This window comes from Muntiacus reevesi, chromosome 3, assembly GCF_963930625.1.
Source record: "Muntiacus reevesi chromosome 3, mMunRee1.1, whole genome shotgun sequence".
NCBI classification, from domain to species: domain Eukaryota; kingdom Metazoa; phylum Chordata; class Mammalia; order Artiodactyla; family Cervidae; genus Muntiacus; species Muntiacus reevesi.
In genome coordinates this window covers 233529624-233544497 of record NC_089251.1, presented here as the reverse complement: position 1 = coordinate 233544497, position 14874 = coordinate 233529624, and the positions used below count along the sequence as shown (strand labels likewise).

The 14874-nt window shown below is 40.7% G+C and overlaps 1 protein-coding gene across 9 annotated transcripts in view; it reads right to left on the bottom strand.

The window, feature by feature from the left end:
- Positions 1-14874, bottom strand: part of TANC1 (tetratricopeptide repeat, ankyrin repeat and coiled-coil containing 1) — a 241804-nt gene that overhangs the window by 152046 nt on the left and 74884 nt on the right. For all 9 annotated transcript variants that reach the window (XM_065931608.1, XM_065931606.1, XM_065931605.1 and 6 more), the window contains one exon: positions 13917-13996. In XM_065931608.1, the coding sequence (XP_065787680.1) occupies positions 13917-13977 (61 nt within the window). In that variant the 5' untranslated portion in view covers positions 13978-13996. The remainder of the gene's footprint in view (positions 1-13916; positions 13997-14874) is intronic.

Genomic DNA, 14874 nt, shown 5'->3' with positions numbered 1-14874 from the left:
ATGAGGATGCACATATAAGGCACCATCTGCAAGCCAGAAAGAGGACCTTCAACCAGAACCTGATGATGCTGGTGCCTTGAGCTCAGATTTTTAGCCTCTAGAATTGTGAGGAAAAAAAATTTGTTGTTTAAGCCACACAGTCTGGTGTTATGTTGTTGTTGTTCAGTCACCCTGTCGTGTCTGACACTTTGCAACCTCATGGACTGCAGAGCACCAGGCCTCCCTATCCCTCACCATCTCCCCAAGTATGCCCAAGTTCATGTCCATTGCATCAGCGATGCCATCCAACCATCTCATCCTCTGATGCCCTCTTTTCCTCCTATCCTCAATCTTTGCCAGCACAGGGACTTTTCCAAAGAGGTGGCTCTTCGCATCAGAAAACCAAAATACTGAAGCTTCAGTCCTTCCAATGAGTATTCAGGTTTAATCTCCCTTAAGACTGATTTGTTTGATATCCTTGTTGTCCAAGGGACTCTCAGGAGTCTTTTCCAACACCAGAGTTCTAAGGCATCAATTCCTTTGGCACTCTGCCTTCTTCACAGTTGAGCTCTCACAACTGTACATGACCACTGGGAAGACCATAGCCTTGACTTATGGACCTTTGTTGGTAGAGTAATGTCTCTGCTTTTCAACACATTGTCTAGGTTTGTCCATAACTTTCTTGCCAAGAAGCCACTGTCTTCTGATTTCATGGCTGCAATCACCATCTGCAACGATTTTTGAGCCCAAGAAGAGGAAATCTGTCACCCCTTCACAGATCATTACCTTGACATGGCAAAGGGGCTTGTGTAATTCAATGAAGCTATGAGCCATTCCATGTAGGGCCACCCAAGATGGATGGGTCATAGTAGAGAGTTCTGACAAAACGTGGCCCGCTGGAGAGGATGGCAAACCACCCCAGTATAGTTGGCATGAGAACCTCATGAACTGTATAAAAGGTATTATGCTGTGGCTGCCCAAACTAAGACAACAAGAAAATTTAACATCAGAAGACAAAGTATTTTTAAATTCTGGTACTTGGAAAGAAGTTTTATACCTAACTGTAAAGTTATCGAGAAAGCTTGCTTGGAGAGGGTTGGTGAGGTGGGGGACAAACAAGCCCTCACAAAGCTACGAGGCATTAACATACAAACTGCTTGATTTTGAGAACTGATTAAGAGTAAGATCATCAGGAAGTCAGCAGTACACAGGTGGCTCTCCTCCATCTTCAGCCAGAAGTGTGCATCTTCTTAACCTCTGCTACTAGCCAGTTGCATGGTCTATAAAAACTCCAGACAACTGTCCAAACCATTATAGGCACTTATGTGCATGTCTATATCTAGAGCCATTATTATTATTGAGTAGTCTGTGCTCTGAGACAGCCTCCAGGCACAAAGAACGTCATCATGTAGCAAATGTAGCAGAATGATGCTTCCAAACTCCCTTGTTCTCAGTCATTCAGGCATGTCTGACTCTTTGCAACCCCACTGACTATAGCCCACCAGGCTCCTCCAGTCCATTGGATTCTCCAGGCAAGAATACTGGAGCAGGTTGCCATGGCCTCCTTCAGGGGCTCTCCCCAACCCAGGGATCAAATCCGGGTCTCCTGCGCTACAAGCGAATTCTTTACTGTCTGAGCCACCAGGAAAGCCCTCCTAACTCCCTTAAAAATGGGCAACTCTCTGACACAAACTTTTGAAAGCGAACAATTAAAAATCAACTCTAAAGTCTTGCTTCATCTTGACCTCCAAGACAGTGCTGTGGTCATCAGAACATAGACAAGAATCTCTGATTCTACACTGCCACTAGAGATGGCTGATGTGTTGTAACCAGTCTGACATGAAAGACTGAGGGGAAGGTGAGAGACAGACCCAGAACCTACTTTCAAACTCAGTGATTTCAGATATGAATAAGGGCTTCTCAGTTTAATGGTCTATACCTGGGCTAGGGCAACCCAACTGCTTACCCCTCATTGCCATCCAAAAACTGCAAGACAGGTGTAAGGTCAAAGTCCTAATTCCCTTAAGAGAAAACATTTAGTGTCAGTCAGTCAGTCAGTTCAGTTGCTCAGTTGTGTCCGACTATTTGCAACCCCATTGATCGCAGCACACCAGGCTTCCCGGTCCATCACCAACTCCCAGAGTTTACTCAAACTCATGTCCATTGAGTGGTGATGCCCTCCAGCCATCTCATCCTCTGTGATCCCCTTCTCCTCGTGCCTTCAATCTTGCCCAGCATCAGGGTCTTTTCAAATGAGTCAGCTCTTCACAGCAGGCAGCCAAAGCATTGGAGTTGCAGCTTCAACATCAGTCCTTCCAATGAACATTCAGGACTGATCTCCTTTAGGGTGGACTGGTTGGATCTTCTTGCAGTCCAAGGGACTCTCAAGAGTCTTCTCCAACACCACAGTTCAAAAGCATCAATTCTTCGGCGCTCAGTTTTCTTTACAGTCCAACTCTCACATCCATACATGACCACTGGAAAAACCATAGCCTTGACTAGATGGACCTTTGTTGGCAAAGTAATATCTCTGCTTTTTAATATGCTGTCTAGATTGGTCATAACTTTTCTTCCAAGGAGTAAGCATATTTTTATTTCATAGCTGCAATCACCATCTGCAGTGATTCTGGAGTCAAAAAAAATAAAGTCTGTTTCTGCTGTTTCCCCATCTATTTGCCATGAAGTGATAGGACTAGATGCCATGATCTTAGTTTTCTGAATGTTGAGCTTTAAGTTAACTTTTTCACTCTCCTCTTTCACTTTCACAAGAGGCTCTGTAGTTCTTCTTCATTTTCTGCCATAAGGGTGGTGTCAGCTGTATATCCGAGGTTATTGATATTTCTCCAGCAAACTTGATTCCAGCTTGTGCTTCCTCCAGCCCAGTGTTTCTCATGATGTACTCTGCATATAAGTTAAATAAGCAGGGTGACAGTATACAGCCTTGACGTACTCCTTTCCCTATTTGGAACCAGTCTGTTGTTCCATGTCCAGTTCTAACTATTGCTTCCTGACCTGCATACAGATTTCTCAAGAGGCAGGTGAAGGGGTCTGATATTCCCATTTCTTTCAGAATTTTCCAGTTTCTTGTGATCCACACAGTCAAAGACTTTGGCGTAGTCAGTAAAGCAGAAGTAGATGTTTTTCTAGAACTCTCTTGCTTTTTTGATGATCCAGTGGACGTTGGCAATTTTATCTCTACTTCCTCTGCCTTTGCTAAAACCAACTTGAACATCTGGAAGTTCACGGTTCACGCACTGCTGAAGCCTGGCTTGGAGAATTTTGAGCATTACTTTACTAGTGTGTGAGATGAGTGCAATTGTGCAGCAGTTTGAGCACTCTTTGACATTGCCTTTCTTAGGAATTGGAATGAAAACTGACCTTTTCCAGTCCTGTGGCCACTGTTGAGTTTTCCATATTTGCTGGCATATTGAGTGCAACACTTTCACAGCATCATCTTTTAGGATTTGAAATAGTTCAACTGGAATTCCATCACCTCCACTAGCTTTGTTCATAGTGATGGTTCATAAGGGCCACTTTACTTCTCATTCCAGGATGTCTATCTCTAGCTGAGTGATCACACCATCGTGATTATCTCGGTCATGGAGATCTTTTTTTGTACAGTTCTTTTGTGTATTCTTGTCACCTCTTCTTAATAACTTCTGCTTCTGTTAGGTCCATACCATTTCTGTCCTTTATCGAACACATCTTTGCGTGAAATGTTCCCTTGGTACCTCTCATTTTCTTGAAGAGATCTCTAGTCTTTCTCATTCTATTGTTTTCCTCTATTTCTTCGCATTGATCACTGAGGAAGGCTTTCTTATCTCTTCTTGCTATTCTTTGGAACTCTGCATTCAAGTGTGTCTATCTTTCCTTTTCTCCTTTGCTTTTTGCTTCTCTTCTTCTCACAGCTATTTGTAAGGCCTCCTCAGACAGCCTTTTTGCTTTTTTGTATTTCTTTTTCTTGGGGATGGTCTTGATCCCTGTCTCCTGTACAATGTTATGAACCTCCGCCCATAGTTCATCAGGTACTCTAACAGATCCAGTCCTTTAAGTCTATTTCTCACTTCCACTGTATAATCATAAGGGATTTGATTTAGATCATACCTTAATGGTCTAGTGGTTTTCCCTACTTTCTTCAATTTAAGTCTGAATTTGGCAATAAGTAGTTTATGGTCTGAGCCACAGTCAGCTCTCGGTCTTGTTTTTGCTGACTGTATAGAGCTTCTCCATCTTTGGCTGCAAAGAATATAATCAATTTGATTTTGGTGTCGATCATCTGGTGATGTCCATGTACAGAGTCTTCTCTAGTGTTGTTGGAAGACAGTGTTTGCTATGACCAGTGCATTCTCTTGGCAGAACTCTATTAGCCTTTGCCCTGCTTCATTCTGTACTCCAAGGTCAAATTTGCCTGTTACTCCAGGTGTTTCTTGACTTCATACTTTTGCATTCCAGTCTCCTACAATGAAAAGGACATCTTTTGGGGGTGTTAATTCTAGAAGGTCTTGTAGTCTTCAAAGAACCATTCAACTTCAGCTTCTTCAGGATTACTGGTTGGGGCATAGACTTGAATTACTGTGATGTTGAATGGTTTGCTTTGGAAACGAACAGAGATCATTCTGTCGTTTTTGAGACTGCATCCAAGTACTGCATTTTGGGCTCTTTTGTCGACTATGATGGCTACTCCATTTCTTCTAAGGGATTCTTGCCCACAGTAGTAGATATAATGGTCATCCGAGTTAAATTCACCCATTCCAGTCCATTTTAGTTCGATGATTCCTAAAATGTCGACATTCACTCTTGCCATCTCCTGTTTGATCACTTCCAATTTACCTAATATTCCAGGTTCCTATGCAATATTGCTCTTTACAGCATCAGACCTTGCTTCCATCACCAGTCATATCCACAACTGGGTGTGGTTTTTGCTTTGGCTCTGTGTCTTCATTCTTTCTGGAATTATTTCTCCACTGATCTCCAGTAGCATATTGGGTACCTACTGACCTGGGGAGTTCACCTTTCAGTGTCCTATCTTTATGCCTTTTCATACTATTCTGGGGTTCTCAAGGCAAGAATACTGAAGTGGTTTACCATTCCCTTCTCCAGTGGACCATGTTTTGTCAGAACTCTCCACCATGACCTGTCCGTCTTGGGTGGCCCTACAGCGCATGGCTCATAGTTTCACTGAGGTAGACAAGGCTGTGATCCATGTGATTAGATTGGTTAGTTTTCTGTGACTGTAGTTTTCAGTCTGTCTGCCCTCTGATGGAGAAGGATAAGAGGCTTATGAAAGCTTCCTGATGGAAGAGACTGACTGAGGGGGATACTGGGTCTTGTTCTGATAGGCGGGGCCATGCTCAGTAAAAATTTAATCCAATTTTCTGTTGATGGGTGGAGCTGTGTTCCCTCCCTGCTATTTACCTGGGGCCAAACTATGGTGGAAGTAATGAAGACAATAGCGACCTCCCTCAAAAGATCCCATGCATGTACTGCTACAGTCCGTGCCCCCAGCCCTGCAGCAGGCCACCACCTACCCACGCCTCCACTGGAAACTCCTAGACAGCCACAGGCAAGTCCGGGACAGTCTCCTGTGGGGTAACTGCTCCTTTCTCCTGGGTCCTGGTGCACAAGGTTCTGTTCTGCCCTCCAAGAGTCTATTTCTCAGTCCTGGCAGCTCTATGGTGGGGTTAATGGCAACCTCCTCCAAGAGGACTTATGCCATACCCACACCCAAAGCCCCTGTCCCTGCGGCAGACCACTGCCGACCGGTACCTCCACCGGAGATGCTCAAACACAGTTCTGTCTCAGTCTCCGTGGGGTCCCTGGGTTCTGGGGCACACAAGGTTTGTTTTAGCCCACTGAGCGGGCTAATTTACACTAATTTAGTGTAGATTATCCTTAATGAAATAACAAAGTTCAACCTAGGTCAAAATTTTTGGTAACCTATCTGTCCTCTCAGGAATGATGCTTTCCAGTAGATAATATAAAATCAAGTCGTTTTATATTTCTGTAAATATTAAAACTATACAAATAGGTCACATGAAAATTCAAATATGGAGTTTTATGAGAATTAAGAAGCTCTACATGACAAAGTTGTCTGAAAACTTGGTTTTTAGAAACTAAAACCATTTTTTTAACAGAAAAGCAGCTTACATGAAAAAAATTATTTGTGAAATGAAATTAGGTTTGACCAAAAAAATGAACCCTTAATTATTTATTTCTCTAATAGATATCTTATTGCATTTACACATATACATACAAAAATGGACCCAAGTAAATAAGTGCTGTTGTTTGAGAATTTTGCTACATCCTTTATGATGATTTGGATAGGCTGTGAATTACTAGCAGTCATACTGGCCATAAAAAGTGGAAGATCCGGGATGAGTCTTGATTTCACCTTCTTCTCAGTCCAGACCTTTCTCTAATTGTGCCTCTCAAAGGAATCAGTTCAGATGAACCAGCTTAGGCCATTATGTACAGTGTCTGACACACACAATAAATGCTCAGTATCTGTGCCCATCCTTCTCTTTCATCCTTTAGAGTTCCCTAAAACCAGTTCAGTTGAGTCACTCAGTCGTGTCCGACTCTTTGCAATCCCATGGACCACAGCAAACCAGGCCTTCCTGTCCATCACCAACTCCCAGAGCTTACCCAAACTCATGTCCATTGAGTCGGTAATGCCATCCAATCATCTCATCCTTTGTCATCCCCTTCTCCTCCTGCCCTCAATCTCCTCCAGCATCACAGTTCAAAAGCATCAATTCTTTGGCGCTCAGCTTTCTTTACAGTCCAAATATCACAGCCATACATGACTACTGGAAAAACCATAGCCTTGACTAGATGGACCTTTGTTGGCAAAGTAATATCTCTGCTTTTTAATATGCTATCTAGGTTGGTCATAACTTTCTTTCCAAGGAGCAAATGTCTTTTAATTTCTTGGCTGCAGTCACCATCTGCAGTGATTTTGGAGCCCCCAAAAATAAAGTCAGTCACTGTTGCCACTGTTTCCCCATCTATTTGCCATGAAGTGATGGGACCGGATGCCATGATCTTTGTTTTCTGAATGATGAGCTTTAAGCCAACTTTTTCACTCTCCTCTTTCACTTTCATCAAGAGGCTTTTCTGCCATAAGGGTGGTGTTATCTGCATATTTGATGTTATTGATAACCCTAACCCTACAACATATAGGGAAGCTACAAAGAGGATGGGCGATGGAGCCTTCCATATATAAGATTTTCACTAATTAAGGATATGCTGAAGTGAAACATCTCAGCAACTTAACAAAACTGTACTTTGAAATCTATTCCTGGGACTTGCCTGGTGGTCGAATGGCCAAGATTCTGAGCACCAATGCAGAGGCTTGGGTTCATTCCTGGTCAGGGAACTAGATCTCACAAGCTACAGCTAAGAGTTCACATGCCACAACTTAGACCTGGCACAGCCAAATAAATAAGTATTTTTAAGAAAAAAAACAAATCTATTCTTAAAGCCGCCCACTAACTCCTGAAATTTCTTTAGCAAGAGGGAAGTCTCTCAATTTAACTTCACAAAGAAAAAGGATAAAATGCAACTGATATGATACAGGCTAAAAGGTAAAATGAGTTATTTCCAAAGTATAAATCACCATACAACAGACAAATGACTCAGAGCAGCCCCAGTCTTACCATAAGGGGAAGGCTAAAGATGGCAGAAAAGTCTTTAGTATCCAAAGTAAATGGCAGAATCAGTATTTGCAGAGAGGAAGTCATGGAAAGAAGCTTCTAGAACATCATTCTCTTGCCTGAGATCAACCAGAAAGAAACATGATGTTTTAGAAGGGTTTTGTTTGTTGTTTAAAGTACTACTCAGTTGTCGCTACAAAAAAAAAAAAAAAAATGTACTGAACAACTAGCAGAAACCAGATGTTAAGCAAGGCGCTTTTGCAGACAGGTTATCTTATTTAACCTGGACAACATGCCTGTAAGTTAACTTAACTAGAGATTCTTAACTAGAAATAATAAAGAAATCTGTCCAAGGTCAAGTTAACAGGGAAGTAAACAAGCTAGGATTTGAATTTGCATCTTCGGATTCCAAAGTCTGTGCTTTTTCTAGACCCTGTGACAGATGAGGGACAACAAACAGAAAACCTGATGAAGGAGCCTGTCAAACCAGAGGGAACAGCATTCCCACTCCTACGAATAACCAGCCTGTTCCAGTCTATGTTTAAGTCCTATCCTAACATTTTTAAACAAATTTATTTAAACACTCTGGTAAACAGAAATACAGTATCTTTAGAACTGAATTATTTCTGCTTATTTTGTTGCTTGGGAAACATTTTTGGAGTCACTGAACAACAAGATACCAAATATCCATAGCTCAGCAAGACAGTCACTGTACTAAATTCCTAAATAATAGTCCACAACCACAAAAAAATGGGCAATGCAGCAGAGAATAATCAAAAGCAGCTTCATATTTTCCGGATAAAACAAAGCATCGTTTGTACTCAGGCATTTTTAGAAGGTACCACTGAAAACCAGACTGCAGCCTGGAATGGCTTAAAATACCACATTTAACAATCACATCAATGACTTTTAAACTTTAGAGGCAAACAGCTTCCTTTTACTACAAATTCAAAGTGAAGGATTAGAGGCAAAGCTCATAGATTCAGCACACATACAAACTTAGGGACTATCGAATGCCTTAATTAACACTATAAATTACAAGTGTATTTAGCTGGGTTTTAATGATGAAGAGGTGAAGGTCAAAATTTTTAAGTTATTTCAAACTAAGACCCCCTGCTGAAAAAAAAAAAAACACACCAATAATCAAACAGAAAGGAAAAGCCTAATAAATGATCATTTTGTCATATTAAGCAACTTTTCCTTCATCAGTCTGTATTTTAATAGAGGCAGCACTACAATTAAAAGTTCACCACACTGCTCTTCTGCCTCAACTTGGAACTACTTCCACACCAATACAGAGAAAGTTGGGAAGTTGGATAGGGCAAGAGACTATGGTTTCAAGTTTGGCAGAGGTCAGAAGGGACAGAGAAGAAGAGGGGTTAGCCCTTTCTAGGAGGGCAGGAGGCCTTCCCCATCTAATGCTGCTAGATTGATGCCATTATCTCCAGTGTCAAAAATGGAGGGAAAAAAAACCACTATCAACAGTTAGATTAGATTATATTACAGATGTTCATTAAAATTAGGTTTCAGAGGGCTTCCCTGGTGGCTCAGTGGGAAAGAATCCACCTACCAACGCAGGAGACATGGGTTCGATCCCTGATCCAGGAAGATCCCACATGCCTTGGAGCAACTAAGCCCATGCACCAGAACTATTGAGCTGGTGCTCTAGATCCCAGGAGCCACAGCTACTGAAGCCCACGTGCCCTAGAGCCCGTGCTCTGCAACAAGAAGCCACCGTAATGAGAAGCCCACACACCACAACTAGAGAGCAGTCCCTGCTCACTGCTACTAGAGAAAAGCTTGTACAGAAGTGAAAATCCAGCATGGCCCAAAATAGATAGATAAATCATCGTTTAAAAATTAGGTTTCCTAACTTGGAGACCAGTAGGGAAAAAGACCAAAAACCTAGCCATGCCATGTACTTGCTTTGTGGAAGCAGAAGCTATTATGTTATAGTGAGCTACACTAGATATCCACGTTAGTTAGCTTTTGAAGTGGAGGGGGCCTGCAAATGTCTATGACTGAGAATCCTCCCCAATGTACGTCTTGGTGGAAGGTGAAGTCACCTTGCCCTAGAGAAGCTAAGAAGTCCAAATACACACTTGTTTAGTCTCCCCTACAGCTAGAAAAACAGGCATGGGAACCAGGTTCAGCCTCTGTCTTTTTTTCGCGACAATCTTTTTCTTGTTCAATGAAAAATATAGGTCTGGAGACAGTCTATTGCATTGTTTTCATACTGAATTTTTTTAACTTTTTATTTTTTATTGGGATATAGCCAATTAACAACGTTGTGATAGCTTCAGGTGAACAGAGAAGGGACTCAGCCATGCGTTTATTAATATATATATATATATATATCCATTCTCCCTATCTGCCCCAAACTTGCAATTTCTCCTTGACTATTCTCAAGCATTTTCGCTTCTAGGTGAGTTTTCAAATCAACGTGGCAAAACCAAAATAATGGTGGGTACATGTTATTATATACTTGGCCAAATCCACAGAATGCCCAACACCAAGAGTGACCCCCAATGTAAACTATGGACTTTGGGTAATGATGATGTATCGCCGGAGGTTCGTGAGTTGTAACAAATGTACCTCCCTAATGGGAGAACGCTGCCAATGCAGAGCTAAGAATGAGTGGAGGCATGGGTATACAGAAAATCTCTGTGCCTTCCTCTCAATTTTGCTGTGAACCTAAAACTGACTCTAAAAAAACTTACATCTTTAAAAAGGAAATAGATGGGATTTCACTAGGGATTAAATCGTATGTATAATTTTGTAAGAGCAAGTCAATTTAAAATAATAAATCTGGGGACTTCCCTGGTGGTCCAGTGGTTAAGACTCCGCACTTGCAATGCAGGGGGCATGGGTTCAATCCCTGGGATCCCTAAGATCCCACATACCATGAAGTGCAGCCAAATAATAGCAGTAGTAGCAATATCAGTAATAATAAGAAATCTGCCCATTAGGGAATACAGTATTTCTTGCCATTTATTCAGATCTTCTTTTTAAGTTCGCCAACAAAGCTTTAGTATTTTCTTCAATATAAAACCTGTACATTTCCTCTTAGGTTGATATTTAAAAGTTTGTTTCTATTACAAAATGGGCCTCTTTTCCTATTCATTATCAGTTCTGCTGTACAGAAAAGATATTAATTTCCTATCCTGGTCTTGAAAGAAAAAGTTAAAGTGTAGTCACTCAGTCTCTTGTGATCACCCAACTCTTGTGATCCCATGGACTGTAGCCCGCCAGGCTCCTCTGTCCATGGAATTTTCCAGGTAAGAATACTGTAGTGGGTTACCATTTCCTTCTCCAGGGGATCTTCCAGACCCAGGGATTGAACTTGGGCCTCCTGTGTTGTGGGCAGTCTGTATCATCTGAGCCACTAGGGAATCCTGCTCTTATATCCCCTCTAAACTATTAGGTCCAGGTTTGATACCAGTACTCTTAAATCTTAAGAGCTCAGTAATTATTCTTAAATTAAGAAACATTAATGATAGTGACATGATAGATTTCTGAGAGTAAAGGTCTCTTAGATGTGAGGCGAGAGGCTGCAGACCTATCTCCAGAGAGCTTCAAAATAAAGATAACACCTCATTTGCTTGTTTTAGATCAAGGTTCTAACGTAAGAGCAAGGAAAGAAAAAATAGATGTCCTCATCTGGCCCTCTCCACATTATGGTTTAATATTGATTTTTGCTCCCGTAGGCCTGACTCAAGGTCAAGAGAAACTCAGTGTTCCTTTGCACTGGTGGCCTAGTGAGGACAAGAAATATTCCTTCCCAAAAAGCATTTTAAAGTTTTTAATACCACATTCTCCAAAGTAATTCTATAGCCTCCAGAAAATACTTTTTGCTCAGCTATAAGCATTTCCTAGGTTTAAAAAAAATAATAGAGAATTTTGCTATTTTTAGACTTGACTCAATGACTTTCAATAACTTCATATCTCACCATATGTAATACTTGAAATATCCTTATATACATATAACTTAAATTTCAACACCTGCCAAAATTTTACCAATAGTTTAAGGACTTTTCAAAACTTCTGAAAAAATATTTGTTTCCTTTTGAAGAATACTAAATTTAACTCAGAGATTTTCCAAATTTTCAAAACAGGTTTAACATAAAAGTGTAGTTCAAGACTGTCTGTAAAAAAAAAAAAACTACAAAGGATATGAAAAGCTGAACTTAATATTTTAGACAAATATTTTCTAAATTTCTGTGATTGTGAGTTCAAGCACATAAAATGAATTTTATTTTGTGTGTGCAACAAAGACTGGTTTAATTGAAAACAGTAGAGCAAAAATTTTCCATATTGCAGCAGATATTATTCCCCAAATTTCAGAGCAGTCTCAGTAGATTAGCCAGCTTTAATTTACAGGGAAACTTAGCTGTGATTTACTTCTATAATGAGAGTTGGCACAGAGTTCAACATAGGAATGGTCAAATTCCAAGTATTTTCCCCAATCATCTTGTGACATAACCATCAAGATTTAAAATTCCATCTGCTTTGCTCCCCAGTGGAATACAACCAGGTTCTAGTTAGGAGGAAAAAGGCATACACCATACAGATGTTTTATGAGAAAAGTTCCCATTGCTTTTTCAAGTTGGTTTGCATTAGTGAAAAACCAAAATGTGGGAATTATTATGAAGAAATGATTCAGAAAACACAGTAGTTGTTCTTTAAAGACCAAAGGGGAAAATAAACCCCAAATCATATGCCCTACAACTGGAAAAGTTTCAGACGCAAACAATGTTCACTGTCTGGCCCATCTGAAAGGCAGGGTGCCGAAAATCATTAACATACTGTAATTTCACATGAGTCTGGCATGGGTCACAGAGGATGGTATGGCCTGTTGTGAAAGACTCCATTACTTCATAGGGAGTTTTGGCTTGGAGACCCTGGCTCTGAGAAAAATAACCCACTGGTTGGCAGCTCTAGCCCAACAGACAGCTTTAGGATCTAACTTTATCTTGGAAATTACAGAGGCATCTAAAGAAGCAATTAACACAGTTCCTAGGATGAGTGTCAGCTGAGCTGAAACTGGTTAAAAATTTTTTGTTTTAGACAGCTTTTGGAAAACTCGAGAGGAGGTGGTTTTGGTCTTGACCCAGTAGAGGATGAAGAACCACCCACCCACCCCATAGAAATTATGTGAACTGAAAATTCTCCATAGTAACAATTTAATTAATTATTCAAAGCTGGAAGTTGATTTTCTAAAGTTAAGAGCTAACTGTGGTCTCCTGTTTCCATTATCAACGACTGGTCTCTACTTTGCATCTGCTTAGCCAGACATTAATGAGAAGCTTTTAATGGAATTTTTCAGCAACTTCACAACGAAGTCTCTACTTAGTTAAAGGGAAATTAATAACAGAAAAATCCATCTAGGTTCCATATAAACAAAATTTTAAAAGTTCACTTATTCGTTTACAGAAACAACTCAACAATATTACCAGAAGGCATTACAAGATCTTTCGAATTAGAGTTAACTATAATTCAACTTATTTATATCTTAATAGAAATTAAAACTGAACTGTTATTCAATATACAGTAACTCAGAAAACCAGCCATTCTCTGACTCTAGATTAACATGAGTTTACAGAGTGAAATGGCACATTTCAGGGCAATCGATCCACGCTAACAGATTTTTACTGTGCAACACAGGCAGATAACGTAGTTTTCCCGGTAAGTGGTCGCCAAAATAACCTGACAGGACTTTACCACATGGACTGCGGTGTGGAGTCATACAATGACCGCATACGCACCAGAACTCTACAAACAGGAGAGAAATCCAGGCCAAATTAAGTAGCTCTCATCATAATGAAAACTAGCAGCCTGGCAATCAGTGGGGCTACACCTGTTAGGGGGAAAATCTGATACTCAAAAGATGAGGACCAGCCAGCCAGCAGTTGGTCAAACATGTAAAATGCAAGCGTGTGTGGGAAAAGAGAAAGGGCTTTCTAGAAACCAAATTCCTAGACACACCTGCTCTCCCTCAATGTCTATAGTTCTGCCTCTGGATCTGAATGAAATGATAAAATTATGACCCTTACAAGTCTTCAGGGGAAGGATTTGGTTCATAAGCCAATCTCAATTTTCAAAGTCCCCTCCCAGAAGAAAGCACAGAAATCCATTCAGCTTCTCATGGCCTCCTGGATGCTGTTTGTTCTAACCCGTATCACTTCTCGGATCCATTCCCAAGGCGACAGCAGCCTGGATGAAGCAGGGCCTTTCGGACTCACACGACCATGCTTGCAGCTCAACTCCAACTTGGACACATACCTGTTTCCTTCTTGCTTCCTTTTCCTCCCTCTCGGCTCTTCTTCAGCACAGCCTTTAACATTTTCAACACTCCTTTGCTTCTAAAGAGAAGAGGAGGGGAAGGAAGAGGAATTAAGGATTATAAATTGGAACTGAACTTGCATACTGACACAAAAGGCAACTTGTCTTCAAACAAACAGATCACTTAGGATAATAAAGGTAACTTGAATTTTACATTAATTTTCTGGGAATAAACTAACATGGGGAACTAAAGGCTAAAGACACAGAATGTTTTATAACACTGAATGAAGTGATCAGGAGGTCACTGTCTTTTTATAAAAGTAGGGAAAAAAAAAACCCACAATGGTGCGTTCTCAGCATTCCACATCTAATTAAGGTTATGAGGCTAAATCTGGACACATTACTGTAAGATGTCTGGCATAGGAATGTGGGTCTCCCCCTGTTCATGAAAAGAAAACATTAAGACAGAATCAAAAAGATAACAGTTAAGAAGGAAGCTACATGGTAAAAGGCATGTTTTACAGGTGCTACTGATTATATAACCATAAGGAAAACATTTTGGAAGGCTAATCAGAATAAAACATAACTGAAAAACATTTGGAAAATAAATACAGTGAGAACACTTTTCAACCCTGATGCCAGGGGATCTGATCAAATAGCACACACTGCAATGGGTTTTTACCACACATAGTTAGGATTTTGGAGGTGGGGGTAGGGAGGTAAGGAGAACAGGCCTGTGGCTGAATCCCTTAAATAATGAGCTGTATTTTTTAAGCAGGGTTATATTGAGCACATAAAAACAACACAATGGCCCAGGCCTAAGATGAAACATAAAACCACCCCTCCAGCAAGAGACAGACAAAAGGACCTTTATTTTGTCAGTTAGGCTTCCTTAGCTCTCTTCCCTCCACTAACTCAGATGAGATGGCCAGACAACCCCAACAGTAACAAATCTGAG